Here is an 18,009-nt window from a genome sequence, read left to right as displayed (position 1 = left end):
CTGCAAGCTCTGCCTCCCGGATTCAAGTGAGTCTCCTGCCTCAGCCTCCTGAGTATCTGGAACTACAGGCGCACGCCACCATGCCCAGCTAATTTTTGTATTTTTAGTAGAGACAGGGTTTCACCATGTTGGCCAGAATGGTTTCGAGCTCTTGACCTCGTGATCCTCCCACTTCGGCCTATTTGTGCTAGGATGCTAGGATGACAGGCGTGAGCCACCATGCCTGGCCTATTTGTTCCTTTTTTTTTTTTAAGATGGAGTTTCGCTCTTGTTGTCCAGGTTGCAATGCAATGGCACGATCTCAGCTCGCTGCAACCTCCGCCTCCCGAGTTCAAACGATTATCCTGTCTCAGCCCCCTGAGCAGCTGGCATTACAGTCGCCCGCCACTACATCCAGCTAATTTTTTATTTTTAGTAGAGATAGGGTTTCTCCATGTTGGCCAGGCTGGTCTTGAACTCCTGACCTCAGGTGATCCGTCCACCTCGGCCTCCCAAAGTTGTTCCTTTTTGTTTTTGAGACGGAGTCTCGCTCTATCATCCAGGCAGAAGTGCAGTGGCACGATCTTGGCTCACTGCAACCTCCGCCTCCCAGGTTCAAGCGATTCTTGTGCCCCAGCCTCTGGGTAGCTGGGACTACAGGCACATGCCACCACGCCTGGCTAATCTTCATATTTTTAGTAGAGACAGGATTTCACCATGTTGGCCAGGCTGGTCTCAAACTCCTGACCTCAGGTGATCCGCCTACTCTGGCCTCCCAAAGTGCTGGGATTACAGGCATGAGCCACTGCGCCTAGCTTAGTTCCTTTTTTATAACTAAAGTAATATTCAGTTCTAGAGAAATTAGGTGGCTTAACACAGGCTAAGTAACAGAAAGGTTTTACTCCAAAATCCGTTCTCTTAATTGCTAAATACTTAGCTTTTCTGAGCTTTTTCTCTTCTACATATGGGGATATTCCTGTAGCACACAGCATTGTGATGATTAAATGAGGGAAAATATATAAAATACTTTACATAGTGCTTGACACATTATAGATTCTAGTAGGCTCTGGTCAGACCTATTAATACATTAGGAAAACTTAACTCTTAGACTCTGCAGAGCTGGCACAGATAAAGGCAGAGTATTGAAAGACTCAATAGGAAAAATGTTAAGGCCTGGAAACTAAATGTAAACCTAGTGGACATCACTCACCAAAGTAACATAATTGTCTTATATATGATAGTATAAGCTATTTTTGTTGTCATCCTTCTGGAGTTTTCCCCACCTGTGTCAGTTGTCAAGATGGTGGCATCCTGAAGTTCCTTCTTGAGATAAGGGAGGCAATAAGGAGCTTTGTTTTCTTGCCTGTCTCCTTAGCATTGCTTATTTTTGCTGCAGGAGCAAACCAAAGTGAAAGCAGCTTTGGACAAAACTCAAGTAATTTTTCTTGCCCATGATGCAGATTTGCCCATGGATTTGATTTTGAGAGAGTAAATCTTAGTCACATTTACCCCCATAAGCGTTAATTCCTTCATCTTCTTGCCTGGATTCCATCTCTGTGCTGGCCCTTAGGGGGAACTTCTCTGTTTTTTTCTTTTTTGTTTTTTGTTTTTTGAGGCAGTGTCTCTCTCTGTCACCCAGGCTGGAGCACAGTGGTGCAAAAATGACCTGGGCTAAAGTGATCCTCCTGCCTCAGCCTCCCGAGTAGCTGGGACTATAGGCATGTGTCCCTGCACCCAGCTAGATTTTTTATTTTTTGTAGAGAGGAGGACTTGCCATGGTGCCCAACTCGGTCTTAAACTCCTGTGCTCAGGTAATCCTTCTGCCTTAGCTTCCCAAAATGTTGGGATTATAGGCGTGAGCCACCACGCCCGACCAAACTTCTCTCAAATTTTGAATCAGGCGTAAACAAAAAGCCCTCTTTGTGTTTGGTTCCTCAGTGGCATAGAGGCAGACTAGAAGTCTTTTTTTTTTAATAGTTTTATGGCTATTAAAATAGAAAAATACAGAAATTAGCAGAAAATACAAAGAACACAAAACATAACCAATTTTTGAAATAGAGGTTTTAATACCTGTCATAGGTGTCTTGCTTTCAGAGTCATAAATTGTGTTCTCGGCTGGGCGCGGTGGCTCATGCCTGTAATCCTAGCACTTTGGGAGACCGAGGAGGGTGGATCGTATGAGGCTGGGAGTTTGAGACCAACCTGGCCAACATGGTGAAATCCCATCTCTACAAAAATACAAAAAAAGCTCATCAGGCATGTGGCTCATGCCTGTAATCCCAGCTACTCGGGAAGCTAAGACAGGAGAATTGCTTCAACCCAGGAGGTGGAGGTTGCAGTGAGCTGAGATCGTGCCACTGAACTCCAGCCTGGGCGACAGAGTGAGACTCTATCTCAAAAAACAAAAAACAACAAAAAAAAATTATATTCTATTCAGTGTCTTCAGGCAATTTTATTGTATCCTCAAATGGCCAACTATTTTGCTGGTACCTTGCCTAGCTTTGTTATTTCCCAAACCTTGACCTGATCTCATACTAGGTCTTTAGTATGCCCACTTACTAGATTTCTTGATATGTTCATAGTCAAAACCACAACAGCCAGATTCCCTGCTTTTTGGGACTCTTCTAGGAGATTTGGTTTCAGGGTACAGTTACTGAAAACCCAGGGCTTCTGCAGAATGGTTTTGAGTCACCATGGTTCCCTTGCTGATTTGATTATCTTCTTGTCTTTGACCAAAAAATAAATACTGCAGGATGATAACTTTCAAACATAATTGAATCAGTAAAGAACTAGTTTTAATTTAAGGTTGTATCCTGGACTTAATTGTCTTGCTTATATGGTCTCCAACAGAGAGGCCAAGAAACAAAAGATTTTAAAAACAAGCTTAATATTAGCGGGCCATGAAGTTACAGTAACTTATGTTGATACCCTAACTGTATTATCACAAAAAATTAGTGTACTCTTTTTTTTTTTCTTTGATGTTTGGTCTTCTAGTTGCTTGGTTATTCTGCTTTCTAGGTAGAGACAGATGAATGTGAATAATTAATTGCCAAAACTTAGTACTGATGTGAACTTGGTAAAAACATTGACATAAACTAATTTATTAAAAAAAGTAGAGATCAGCTTTCATTAACAATGGTAAAGGAATGTCTTGAGTCCTATGACAAGAAAGTATAAACCATGCTAATGCTTATATTTCAAGGGACTCTTCTGTCTAAATTAGACCTAATGCAGTTTTTACCTCCTTGAGGCTATATGATTGTCAATGAAATGTAATGCTTTTTGTTTCTGTATGTGTTCCTGTGCATTTGTGCACCTATGTGCATGTGTGTAGTGACACGTTTAACGTAAAACTAAGAGCATATTGAAATTTCCTTTTTTCCTTCAACAGACATTTGCTGATAAACTGCTTATTCCATTTTATGACATCATCAGAACGATACTGTTATTTAAAACTGAGACTTGCGCCTACGCAGTGGCTCACACCTGTAATCCTAGCACTTTGGGAAGCCAGTCAACTGAGGTCAGGAGTTCAAGACAAGCCTGACCAACATGGTGAAACCCTGTCAATACTATAAATAGAAAAAATTAGCCGGGTGTGGTGGTGCATGCCTGTAATCCCAGCTATTTGGGAGGCTGAGGCAGGAGAATCACTTGAACCTGGGAGGCGGAGGTTGCAGTGAGTTGAGATTGTGTGACTGCACTTCAGCCTGGGCAACAAGAGTGAAACTGTCTCAAATAAATAAATAAATAAATAAATAAATGAATGAATGAATGTAAAGTTGAGACTTGCAACAAGTTTTGTGATTACTCCTATTTGGTAGGTAGGAAAAAAAATGACCACATTCTATTATGATGAAACCTATGAAATATAAAGAATAATGAGTGTGATGAGGGCGATGGGAAAGAGCCTTATGAAACTGAGAATATGTTTTAAATGAAGTTTTAGCCAAGCCCTATGGCCCTATTATAGTTAAAGACTTCTGTGTTTCCATGAGCAACTCACAATTTCATACAGATAGTGACTTTCCCCCTCAGTAACTATAAAAAAATACTGTAGTCTACATAATAGTCCATAGAGGACTCAGTTTTATAATCTGAAAAAACTTTAAAGTGGAAACTTTGCCTAGTCTAAAGACGTCAGGTTAATTTCTTGCATTGTAGGTTTGGTTTTTGCAGCCAAAGTCTCTTTCATGAAAAGAAAATGTTTTGAATCCAACTGAGAATAACAAATAAGAAAATGGACAAGGCATCACATATTGGCCTCTTGCCTGTTTAAAAAGGGTGAAAATGGAAGTAGATAAGCTGCAAAGTGTCCTGTGTGTGATAAAGTTGACACATGAAACAAATGTCTAAAGTGCTTCACAAATGGAACTGTTGTTCCAAAGCATTGTTCAAAGTTGTTCCACTATTAATTTAGGATGAATAGTCTAAATGGTGGCTAAGATTTTTAATTTTTAATTGAATTAATAGTTTCACTTTATTCAAAAGGGGCTATTATCACGTATTCTCTGTTAATCATGTGTACTTCTAATGGCTTCTGTGATAGTAAATAAGACTTTCCTGTGGGCTGCCATTGCATTTTTACTAAATAGTTTAGCATCTAGTTAAGAATCAGGAATAAAAGAGTACTAAGACTGTGTCACATACTCTTAGGCAAATCACAGTTGTTGAGGGCATATTTCACCATCTCTTAAGTGATTCCTTCTCATTGATCAATCCCCTTCTTCAGGGTGTTATATAGAACTCAATATTGGATCATTTTTATAATTGATTATCAATACCACATGTTACTGTTACCCACATCTAATGGCTCCTTCCTCTTGGTAGTAGAATTATTAGTAGGTGCTCTTCAGACACAATGTAAAAGCTCAGAAATAACTCTCTTAGGACCTCCAGCATTAAAAAAAAAAATAGCGGCTACCACATGTATTACTATTTTGTGTGTATTTTTTAAAGAGCTATAGAGAAGGTATTTTCATACTTTGTCTCAGAGATGTCAAAATAATTTTCCTAGGACACAAAATTAGTAGGAGGTAGAACCAAAATTGAGAAATTGGTATGTGTGGCTCCCAAAGCTCTCTTCTCTGATTCAGACTTTCTGATTTTTGGATATTTACATTGAGCAGAGTACACATTATTGTGCTCTGGACCTCCTACTTTGATATTTGTTAGTGTAGTAGTTAGAAGCCTGGACTTCAAAATTCATTGCTTGGGTTTGATTTCCTACTCTGACATTTCTGAGTTTTGTGACTTTGAGCAAATTATTTAACTTCTCAATGCCTGCCATTTCTTACCTAGTTTGTAAGATTATTGTGAGAATTAAATGGAATAATGTAAAGCACTTAGAATAGGTGTACTTATTTATTGTTGTTCTTTTTTATTTATTGTAATACATCAGTTTTCTCTAAGTACTCTTGGAATCTCCAGCTAATGCTTTATGTTTTTAGTTAATACAATCACTGTAAGTGATTTCTAGACATGTAATTTTTCTGACAATATAAATACATTTCTAACTTTATGATTTTCATAAGCAAATAATCCATACTCTTAAGCATGCCTTGAACAGAGGAGTTAATACAGTGTTGAGAAGGGATGAATCTGGAGCTACACCTGGGTAAGGATTATTCCCCAAACCTGTCTACCATCAAACTGGATTTGTAAAAGATAAAAATTATCACTGTTATCTCTTATATAAACTCTTGAAGGTTTTTCTTTTGCTACTTTTTCATTCATCTAAAGATATTTATTGAATATTTTGTCTGTGACGTGCACTGTTCCACATGCTGATTTTAAACAACAAAAAACAAAAAAATAAAAGAAGCAATAAAAAAAAAGTTCATTCTTTTGGAGCTTAAATTCTAGTAGGGCAGAAAGATAAGAAGTAAGTAATACTGTATATTGGAAAATGGTAACTGCTTAGAAAACAAAAAAAGTAAATAAGGAGGGAAGGAGTGTTAGCAGCAGTGAATCCATACGGGCCTGCAGCAGCTCGATTCTTGCCTTCTTGGAGGAAAGAATTTGGCCAGGGGAACATAAGGCAGCATGAGAGATTGAGGCAAGTTTTAGAACAGGAATAAGAGTTTATTAAAGTGTTTTAGAGCAGGAATGAGAGGAAGTAAAGTACACTTGTAAGAGGGCCAAGCGGGCGACTTGAGAGAGTCAAGTGTGCTGTCTGACCGTTGACTTGGGCCTGTATATATTGCTATGGTTCCGGGGTTTGCATTTCTTCTTACCTGATTTTTCCTTGGGGTAGGCTGTCTGCATGAGCAATGGCCTGCCAGCACTTGGGAGGGATCGCATATGCAGTGTGTTTACCGAAGTTGTGCACATGCTCGTTTGAGGCTTTTTTTCCTTACCAGTTGAGTGTTCCTAGAGGAAGGTCATATAACAGTTAAAGTCTGCCATTTTGCCTCTTAGTACACATGCTTGAGCCAGCTCACACAACTCTTGAAAACTTATCAGGAAGCTGCTGATGACCCGCTTCAGTTGTTTTCTGTCTATTTAGGAGACTGCCTTTCCCTGGCACCAGCTGCGACCAGTTAAATTATTTTAGAGAGAGAGTTTAACAACTGCCTGACCATCACCTGATGGTCGCCTGACATTGCTTGGGGGTTAAGGGGGTGCCTTCTCCTGCCCTCTCATGTCTGCCTAGCTATGTACTCAAACAGGAGGAGAGGGAAAACCAAGGGATGAGAGTGATGGGAGGGAGTGTTGGATTTTTAAGTGGGATAATCTGGGAAAACCTTATGAAGATGGTGACATTTGAGCAAAGATTTCAAGGTCATTTAGGTGAGCCATGTGAATAGATATCTGAGAAAAGAGCATTCCAGGGCAGGGAGGATCAAATAGAAAAGCTGTGGAGTAGGAATATACCTGGCACTGTCAGGGGTTAGCAACAAAACCAGTGTGACTGAAATAGAGAAATCAAGGAGGATGGTAGTGGGAGATGAGATCAAAGACAAAGGTGAGATCAAAGTGAGCCATATTGGGTGGGGTCTTTTAGGTCAGAGTAGTAATTTTGGCTTTGACTCTGAGTGAGCTGAGGAGCCAATTCGTGTTAAGAACAAAGTAGTAACATTATTTGCCTGATGTTGTAACAGGATCTGGCTGATATATTGAGAATAGACTTTAGACGTAGGCCATGGTGGAAGCAGGGAGACCTTGTTAGGAGGTTGTTGTAATCCAGGTGAGAGAAGATGGTGTCTCAGTTGGTAAAAGTGCTGGTGGTGATATGTGAAAAATTAGAAATTAGCTATAAATTTGCCAACAGATTTGTAGGGGATGTTAGACAAACAGAGACTCTTGCTTTTTACTTTTCTTTCTTGCTAAATGCAAGTCATAATTTTTATTTAATGCAATGTAAATAAAACCATTTGTAGCAGCCGTAAAGTTTCTCTTTTTAGTTTACTGGAGATTTTACTTTACAGGTAATCCAGCATGTTGTAATTGAAATTACTGATGCTACACAGAGTGGGAATTACTGATGCTAAACAATCATTTTATTAGTTTAGACCAGGACTCAGCAAATTATGGCCCAGAGACCAAATCTGGCTCATTGCCTGTTTTTATAAATAAAGTTTAGCCACACCTATTCATTTGCATATTATCTATGGCAGCTTTCTGCTACAAAGGTGAAGGATCTTAGAGATCTGTAGAGACTAAAATATTTACTATCTGGCCTGTTAATGAAAAAATTTGCTGACCCTTGGTTTATACTGTTAAGAGTTGTGCAAAAATTTTCGTCTGATCTTTTTCCAGTCACTCAGTGTTTAAATATGAAGAGAAAAATTAAAAGGGGGCATGAAATGATAGTAGAGAGAACCAAGAAGTACTAACAAATACTAATGTCAACTTCTTTCTCTATGTTAATTCACTCATTTGTTTGCTTTGTGTATTCACTTTCCTCCAGATCTTCGTAGTGCTTTGTCTATGTTGAGAAACAAGTGCAGCTGACTAGCTTGAACAAAAACAGTATATTTTCTCAACAGTGAAAATTTACTATAGGAATGAATATTGGATTTTAAGAGAATAATTTTTGAATTGCACAACCTTGATAGAAAATAAAAGATGAGTACCAGCGTCAATGTGAGCATCAATCTTTATGAGGAATCTGGCATTCTTCTTAAGACTTTGTGTAATCCAGTGAAGCAGTACAAATAAGTTAGACCTCCATTGTTGTTTGTTTTAACAGGTCTATAATGACGGATCTATACTACCTCAGTCAGACAGATGGAGCAGGTGATTGGCGGGAAAAAGAGGCCAAAGATCTGACAGAACTGGTTCAGCGGAGAATAACATATCTTCAGGTAAGAAGGTTGGGTTAAGAATAAATTTGAGTGAAAAAAAGAAGGATCATAATATAACTAAGAGTAATAATTTTAGTTGTTTTTAGTCTTCCTGGCCCTTGAAAATCAGTACTCACACATTTTACGTATTTATTCAGAAAGACACTATGTTATGCCTTGAGTGGAATACAAAGATGGCTAAAACAAAGACCCTGTCCTAAAGGGAGCTACTTCTTACACACGTACACACACACACAATACAATACAAATATAGCATCTTAACATTTTATAGGAGAGAAATAGATGAAATGCTTATTGGAGTTTTGAGTAAGGAGACATCAGGGATAGTCTTGTAGAGAATGTATTGTTTGAACTAAACTATAAAAGATAGTTAAATAGGATTTGGACACACAGAAATGAAGGAAAAGAATGTACCAGCTGGAGGTTATCAGGTAAGCAGTGGTTCGTAACTGGGAAAGGACAGTACAGGAACCCATATGATAAGTGTGGCAGTTCAGTTTGTCTGGAATTTTAGGTTGTGTGAAAGGAGGGATGGAAAATAAGTTGGAAAGGTAGGCTTGGAAACAGATTACAGAGGTTAAGTTTTATGGTACATAAGCAGTAAGTGGTCACTGAAAGATTTTACTTATTTGTTTTATAAATGTTATTATAACAAATAGAAAGTATTGGTAAACATCAAGTCTCAGCCCCTTTAAAATTAACTTCTCTTAGTTTTTTGTGTTCTTTTCTAGTTCTTATTAATATGTACACACCGTCTTACATATTTGTAAGAAAATAATTTATTTTTGATTTTGTTTTTCTGCTTAATGTGCCACAAGCATTTTTCTATTTTGGAGTCACAACCTGCTTTTGAAAGCTTTTACATACAAAAGTGGTATGATGAGAGTGGTACTTAAGTGATATTAATCTGAAAGTAGTATTTTAGTTGAACTTGATTGTTTGAAGAGACTAGAAGCAGGGAGACCATTTAAGATAAGAGGACCATAGTGCAGGTAAGAAGTATTAAGGTATGTAGCAGTTTGCATTGGAAGTGAAGAGACAAATTTGAGAGAGATTGGGAAGATAAAATTGATAGGCCTTTCCAAGTAGATGAAAGAACTGAAATGGCTGGGATAATGGGAACATCATTACCTGATAAGGTACTGAGAGACAGAATAGTTTTCAGGGGAAAACAATGAATCAGTAGAATCTTCAAATCTCAAAATCTTTGAAGTTGAAATGACCATGGAACATCCTCCACCCTCATCCTTTTCTAATGCTGTGAATGGCATACTGTGTACGCTCTACTTTCCCTGTAAAATTAAAGTATTGTATAAAAGCAAAATGACAGCCAGTGATACGGTTCTGTATATTTTAAGGTGCACATTTTTCTACACTTAAATAGGAAAAAATAGAAAATCAAGTGTTTAAAGAGATCATTAAAAACCAAACTGATCTTGGCATGCTATCTTGGTCTCATACCCACATGGCCATTCATCAGAGGTGTCTGCAGAATGAGAAACACTTCACCTCCTGTAGGGAAGAGGTAATTATCTCCTATCAAGTAGAACCTCACTCAGTGAACTATAAACAGCTGGTGGTGCAAAACCATCATCCTTATTTAAAATGGAAATAACTGGTTTCTGAGCTTCCTCCATTTCCTCATATTCATTAAATTTTCACCAACTATATCTGGTGATAGTTCTAAACTATGATCTAGTGATAGTTCAGCTACCTAAACTGTAACAAGTATCTGCCACCTGTTTTAGTTTCTTTTTTTTTTCCTCTTGGTTTGTAGGTGGCCAAGTGCTTTCACCTGTAGTGCTAATTTGATCATCTATGCTGATTTTTGTGGTTCTGTATTAGAGAATTTCATTTGCAAATCATGCTAATAATTTAAAGCTACATTGGCTTTTTAAACCTTTTAAACTATAGCAAAACCTAGCACTTTACTTGGACCTTACCTTCAGTTTCAGATATTGCTATTTAACAAGTTATTACTTTCATGCTTTTCCTTTTTCCCCCCATTGGGAGGAAAAGGTGATCTTTTTTAATATTCAAGGAGATGGGGACAATCTCAGTAGAAAAAAAGTGCTTTGGAAAAATATTTTTCTTTTTTTCCATAGGTCATTGGGGTACAGGTGGTATTTGATTACATGTTCTTTAGTGATGCTTTGTGAGATTTCTGTGCACCCATCACCTGAGCAGTATACACTGCACCCTATTTATAGTCTTTCATTGCTCGCTCCCCTGCCACCCGTCCCTCCAAGTCCCCAAAGTCCACTGTATTATTCTTATGCCTTTGTGCCCTCATTAGCTTAGCTCTCACATATCAGTGGGAACATACGGTGTTTGGTTTTCTATTCCTAAGTTACTTCACTTAGAATAATAGTCTCCAATCTCATCCAAGTCACTGCAAATGCCGTTAATTCATTCCTTTTTATGGCCGAATAGTATTCCACTCTGCATATACATATACATATACACATACATATACATATACCACAATTTCTTTATTCACTTGTTGATTGACGGGCATTTGGGTTGGTTCCACAATTTTGCAATTGCTAACTGTGCTGCTATAAACATGTGTGTGCAAGTATCTTTTTCATGTAACGACTCCTTTTACTGGGTAGATACCCAGTAATGGGATTGCTGGATCAAATGGTAGCTCTACTTTTAGTTCTTTAAGGAATCTCCACACTGTTTTCCCTAGTGGCTGTACTAGTTACATTCCCACCAGCAGTGTAGAAGTGTTCCCTGTTCACCGCATCCAGGCCAACATCTACTGTTTTTTGATTTTTTGATAATAGCCATTCTTGCAGGAGTAAGGTGGTATTGCACTGTGATTTTGATTTGCCTTTCCCTGATTATTAGCGATGTTGAGCATTTTTTCATGTTTGTTGGCCATTTGTATATCTTCTTTTGAGAACTGTCTATTCATATCCTTAGCCCACTTTTTGGTGGGATTTTTTTTTTCTTACTGGTTTGAGTTCTTTGTAGATTCTATGTATTAGACCTTTGTCAGATGCAAACTTTGCAAAGATTTTCTCCTGCTCTGTGGGTTGTGTGTTTACTCTGCTGACTGTTCCTTTTGCTGTGCAAAAGCTCTTTAGTTTAATTACGTCCGAGCTATTTATCTTTGTTTTGATTGCATTTGCTTTTGGGTTCTTGATTATGAAATCCTTGGCTATGCCAGTGTCTAGAAGGGTTCTTCCAATGTTATCTTCTAGAATTTATATAGGTTCAGGTCTTAGCTTTAAGTCCTTATTCCATCTTGAGTTGATTTTTGTATAAGGTGAGAGATGAGGATCCAGTTTCATTCTCCTACATGTGGCTAGCCAATTATCCCGGCACCATTTGTTGAAAAGGGTGTCCTTTCCCCACTTGTTTGCTTTGTTGAAGATCAGTTGGCTGTAAGTTTTTGGCTGTAAATAAATTTCTGAGTTCTCTATTCTGTTGCATTGGTCTATGTGCCTATTTTTATACCAGTACCATGCCGTTTTGGTGACTATGACCTTATAGTATAGTTTGAAATCAGGTAGTGTGATGCCTCCAGATTTATTCTTTTTGCTTAGTCTTGATTTGGCTTTGTGGGCTCGTTTTGGTTCCATATGAATTTTAGAATTGTTTTTTCTAATTCTGTGAAGAATGATGGCAGTATTTTGATGGGGATTGCATTGAATTTGTAGATTGCATTTGGCAGTATGGTCATTTTCACAATATTGATTCCACCCATCCATGAACATGGGATGCATTTCCATTTGTTTCTGTCATCTATGATTTCTTTCAGCACTATTTTGTAGTTTTCCTTGTAGATGTCTTTTGCCTCCTTGGTTAGGTATATTCCTAAGTATTTTATTTTATTTTTATTTTTTGCAGCTATTGTAAAAGGGGTTGAGTTCTTGAATTGAGTCTCTGCTTGGTCGCTGTTGGTGTATAGAGAAGAGCTACTGATTTGTGTACGTTAATGTTGTTTCCGTAAACTTTACTGAATTCTTTGTCAGTTCTAGCAGCTTTTTGGAGGAGTCTTTAGGGTTTTCGAGGTAAACGGTCATATTGTCAGCAGTGACAGTTTGACTTCCTCTTTACCGATTTGGATGCCTTTTATTTCTTTCTCTTGTCTGATTGCGCTGGCTAGGACTTCCAGTACTGTGCCAAAGAGGAGTGGTGAAGAGTGGGCATCCTTGTCTTATTCTAATTCTCAGAGGGAATACTTTCAACTTTTCCCCATTTAGTATTATGTTGGCTGTGGGTTTGTCATAGCTTTTATTACATTGAGGTATGTCCCTTGTATGCCAGTTTTGCTGAGAATTTTAATCATAAAGCGATGCTAGATTTTGTTGGATGCTTTTTCTGCATCTATTGAAATGGTCATGTGGTTTTTGTTTTCAATTCTTTTTATGTGGTGTATGAGCTTTATTGACTTTCATATGTTAAACCATCCCTGCATCGCTGGTATGAAACCCACTTGAACATGGTGGATTATCTTTTTGATATGTTGTTGGATTTGGTTAGCTAGTATTTTGTTAAGGATTTTAGTGTCTATTTTCATCAGAGGTATCGGTCTGTAGTTTTCTTTTTCAGTTATGTTCTTTCCTGATTTGGGTATTAGGGTGATGCTGGCTTCATAGAATGAATTAGGGGAGGGTTCCCTCTTTCTCTATCTTGTGGACTAGTATCAAAAGGGTTGGTACAAATTCTTCCTTTGAATGTCTGGTAGAATTCAGCTGTGAATCCATTTGGTCCTGGACTTTTTTTTTTGTTGGTAACTTTTTAATTACCATTTCAATCTCACTGCTTGTTATTGTTCTGTTCAGGGTATCTAATTCTTCCTGACTTAAGCTAGGAGGGTTGTATTTTTCCAGGAATTTATCCATCTCCTCTAGGTTTTCTACTTTATGTGCGTAAAGATGCTCATAGTAGCCTTGAATAATCTTTTGTATTTCTGTGTCAGTTGTAATATCTCCTGTTTCGTTTCTTATTGAGGTTATTTGGATTTTTTCTCTTCTTTTCTTGGCTAATCTTGCCAATGATCTATCAATTTTATTTATCTGTTCAAAGAACCTGCTTTTTGTTTCATTTATCTTTTGTATTTGTTTTTGTTCCAATTTCATTTAGTTTTGCTCTGATTTTGGTTATTTCCTTTCTTCTGCTGGGTTTGGGTTTGGTTTGTTCTTGTTTCTCTAGTTCCTTGAGGTGTGACCTTAGAATGTCAGTTTGTGCTCTTTCAGTCTTTTTGATGTAGGCGTTTAGGGCTATGAACTTTCCTCTTAGCACCACCTTTGCCATATCCCAGAGGTTATGATAGGATTTGTCGTTACTGTCATTCATTTCAAAGAATTTTTAAATTTCCATGTTGATTTTGTTTTTGACCCAGTGATCATTCAGGAGCAGGTAATTTAATTTGCATGTGTTTGCATGGTTTTAAAGGTTCCAATTGGAGTTGATTTCTAGTTTACAGTCATATATAGCTCAGTTGTGACAAGAAGTTTGGTCTCAATTTTATTAACCTATATATTGGTTTTACTTGAGAGGAGCAATTTCACAGGACATAATGGAAAATTGAAAAGGCACTTTGGGCAACTAGAGTTTTGTGGGACAAAGTCCATGGTTGTCAAAATCATTTTCTCTTTAGAGTTGAAGGCAGTATGGCATGATTTACAAAGATTAAACTGATTAAAAGATTATAATAATTGGATTGAAGACAACCCTAATAGACAAGTATGCTATTAGGCTCAAATAGAATGGATCAAGCAAATCTCCTAAGGGCTTTAGTCTTTTACTGTATATGTTTATCTAAAAAGTTTTTTTCCCACAAAGTGAACATATAATATTGGGTTGTATTAAATGCCATTTTGTCCTGGTCTTACTCTTGTGTTATATAAATCATAACATTGAGAAAATGCTATTGTTTCTATTTCTGTAGTTTCTGATGAAGTCCATTTTTAAAACTGCACGTTGCTGATATATATTCATTATGAGTCCACACTTTACCATAATGTAAGTCATTTTCCTAGACTTTGGGTGATTTTATGTGGAAGAGATTATCTTTAGAAAATTTATGTTGTGATTTCTGATGAGCTGATGTTAAACAGGCACGATGAGTGAGATCTGTATACTTTAATGCCTTAATTTTTTAACTTGTTTGGAGCAGTTGGAAGTTGGCAGTTCTCATGTAAAGTGCTGCTAGTAGGGCAAATAGCCTCTGTGGAATGATGTCTCCCAGTTTAACTTGAAATTATCTGTCTTCTGGTATACAAAAATGGATTTTGTTTTCTGCATAGCCCCAAAGTTGATATTTTAAGCAAAATTAAGCCCATTTCAGGTGAATAAAGTATGTAAAAAGAAGTAACAGTAAAGATTTATTTATATTTATTTATTTATTTAGTTTGTGGAGATGGGATCTCCCTATTTTTGCAGTCTGCTTAGTCCCTAGTTCAGCTAGGTCTGAGTTCTTGTTCCACAACCAAGAAGAATAAGGCGTGTGGACACCAGAGAGTGAGTAGAGTAGGATTTCTTAAGCAAAAGGAAAGCTCTCAGCAAAGAGGAGGGCGCTGAAAGCAGGTTGCTAGAAACGGGCTTACTTCTGGGTCTTTTGTGTGGCAGAAGCCGGGAAGTCGTCTGTGGATTTTGCCCAAATAGGAGAGGTAAAGCTCCCTCCTGGGGTGTTGCATCTGCCCACGCTTGGGTTTGGCCAGAGTGACTCCATTTTGGTTATCACTCATGAGTGCCTAAGCCAAACCCACAGGTGCTAAAACCACAATGTTAATGTCATGTTAATGACATAATGAGCTTGGTCAAGTTAAGAACATTTAGGTTGATTTATTGCACCTGCGTCTAAGTTGGGACAGTCATTTCTGAGCAACACCCTGGCACAAGGGGAAGTTCTTAACCACATTTCTTCCTGTTAGCTGCAGAAGCAGCGTAGATGCTGTCCTACAGTTGTTCCTGTGAACATTGTCCTTCTCCTAAGACCCTCCCTATCTGTCTAACCAGCCCCTAACTGCCTCCTCTCTCACTATGTTGCCCAGGCTGGTCTCCTGAGCTCAAGCAGTCCTTCTGCCTCGTCTTCCCAAAGTGTCGGAATCACAGGCGTGAGCCACTGTGTCTGGCCAAAAAGATTTTTTGGTTTGCTCCCGTGTTTTGCTTGCTTTGGTTTATGTTTTGAATAGGACTTTTACTGGAAATTGGTAGACTATTTTTCTTTTTTTGAGAGAGAGAGAGTAAAAATGATGTGAAAATGGAAAACAACTATTTCACTTTTTAAATGAGGATAGGGATTTTTTTTTCCATTCAAAAATAAGTTTTATTGGAGAAATAGAAAACTCCTCCAGTGACAGTATATGATCCTTTGGAAAAAGGGGAATGTTAATGCTGGGGATACATTATTGAGGCTATTAAACATACATTTCAGCTTATGGAACCCCTCACTCCAACGCAGGATTTGCCTGATCCCATTTTTCTTTGACAGGACTAATTCGTTAAGATAGATTTAAAGCCAGAATATAACTATAGACATTATTTATCTGCTTGTATACTGACTCTGAGATCATATTAATCATCACATATTCTTAAGAGTTGTGAATTGTGTTCTACCAAGTAATTCAGATTGCATTTGTATTTCTGCCTAACCAAAATAAAGCCAGAAGCAGTAATATCTGTAACTCATTAGAAAAAGTTGTCAGCTTAACTGCATTAAAATATTTGCTAAATATTTAATACAACTGGGATGGGCAGAAACCTTCAGAGCTTTTCCCTATTTGAAAGAAATTTTTAGTTTAAGAGGAGACCATCTAGGAAAAAGCAGATAGCTTCTCAGAAGTAAAACCTAAGAGTATACTGAGAACCTTTTCCAAGATAAAAAAAATGCACAACTTGACTAAGGACAGAACAAGACGTGGTAGTGGATATAGTGGCATGGGTAGATTTCATGAAGTAACAGAGGGGATTGCTATACTGGAAGTTGACTAAGGACATAGGCTGGTGATAGGAAGTAAAGAAGAAAATTTATTGAAGAAAGTTTTCTAAGCATTATTAATAACAACTTTTATCTTGAATTCTTACAGATTTTACAGAGCTCTTGCTTGTGGGAGCTTAGGTCCAATTGAATAGTTCATTGGTGCACTAATTCCTTAAGTATTTGGATGTACTGGGCATTAGATACATTGCTGGGGATATAGTCATAAATCAAATAGACATGGTATCTGCCCTTAGGAAGTTTAAAGTCTAGTAACTTAAACTTCCTGAGAGTATTACTGGATTGTCTTCAAATCCAGACACACACACACACACACACTTTTGAAACTCTCTACAATTCTTTGTTTTGATAGTTATATTTCTGATCCTTTTTTTGGATCTTTCTACTATTTCCCATATCTCTGGTACACTAAGTTTTCCTGTGGGCTCCTTCATCATTCCCTTTGAGAAAACTTTTATTATGAAAAACTTTAACATATATAAAAATAAGAGCTGGTGGACCCTTTTGTCCTCATCACCCAGCTTTATGATCAGTTTTGTTTCATCTGTACTACCAATGCTCCTTACCATCTCCAGGTTCATTTTGAAGCAAATCCCAGACATTTTATAAGTTCATTTGTATTTATTTCAGTATGAATTTCTAAAAGATAGTTTTTCAAAACATAACCACATTCTATTTTACACCTAAGTAAATTAGGAATCATTGTTTAAAATCATCAAATAACCAGTTGTTGATCAAGTTTCCCCAACTGCCAAATACATTTTAATGTGCCATTTAAAAAATGATTATCAATCATCACAGGAGCAATTTGATTATAAGCTCTGTGTATACTTTTTCTTCCTGGAATGGAAAAATGAGAGAAGTAAATGGAAAGAAAAATTAGTGTGGCCTGACTTGAAATAAATAAAGCAATAAAGAAATAAATACAAGCAAATGATGATAGAATAACTTAGAAGAATGCAAAAACTAAAAGCAAAATAAAGATGAAGAAAAATAAAAGGACCAAACCAATGGATCTAAGAAGAAAAGAAAAAAAAAATGCTACATGTCATCTCAAGTGAAAAAGCAGATGGTAAATACTAGAGCCAGTTTTATAAAATTATAGTTATCATATTGATTTTTTAAACCGTTACTTAGTTGAATTTCTCCAGCTAACAGCTTCTATTTCTCTTAAGCATTTAACGTTCTTGGTCAAAATACACAATATTTTTGGAACATATTTTTAATGTAATTGTTACTTAATGCCTTCCTAAATAATGAAAATGTGAACCTAAACTCTTTATTGACCTTCATACAAAAGTAGAAATCTGTCAACGGTATTTACTCATTTTATTTAATTTTAAGAGAAGAACTTGGAAGAATAACATCATATCTGTGTTCTCTAACATAATACTTCATTTAGTTTAAAGAATTTCCCCCAAAACAAAGTGCTGCATTAGAAAGTATTAACATAGAGTGGATATAAATAAATGAGTTAATGAGTAAATGAATTATCAGTGTAACACTAAGAGAACTGATATATTATGGTACCTTTGATTCTGTGCTCTACTCCAGAGCCTGGAACAGCGCCTACCATAATTATAAATATTCCATAAATATTTTTGTATGAATAAATTAAAAACCTAGCCTGAATTGAGTATAGAAAAGCATTTAAAACAAAAGAAAAATAGAACCAAATGTTTAACACAAATATGAAGGCTTACTGATGACTTAAACTCAAGGGTAATCTCTTTATTGTTTGGCAGTAGTTTCTTTTTCTTT

General features: G+C 37.0%; 1 protein-coding gene across 50 annotated transcripts in view; it reads left to right on the top strand.

Annotated features, from left to right (window-relative positions):
* The window catches only part of FUT8 (fucosyltransferase 8), a 464,407-nt gene that overhangs the window by 345,972 nt on the left and 100,426 nt on the right, over positions 1–18,009 (top strand). For all 50 annotated transcript variants that reach the window (XM_063644492.1, XM_063644471.1, XM_063644475.1 and 47 more), the window contains one exon: positions 8,174–8,288. In XM_063644492.1, the coding sequence (XP_063500562.1) occupies positions 8,174–8,288 (115 nt within the window). The remainder of the gene's footprint in view (positions 1–8,173; positions 8,289–18,009) is intronic.

This window comes from Symphalangus syndactylus, chromosome 8 (genome assembly GCF_028878055.3).
Source record: "Symphalangus syndactylus isolate Jambi chromosome 8, NHGRI_mSymSyn1-v2.1_pri, whole genome shotgun sequence".
Classification (NCBI taxonomy): domain Eukaryota; kingdom Metazoa; phylum Chordata; class Mammalia; order Primates; family Hylobatidae; genus Symphalangus; species Symphalangus syndactylus.
This window is presented reverse-complemented; position numbering and strand designations above follow the sequence as displayed.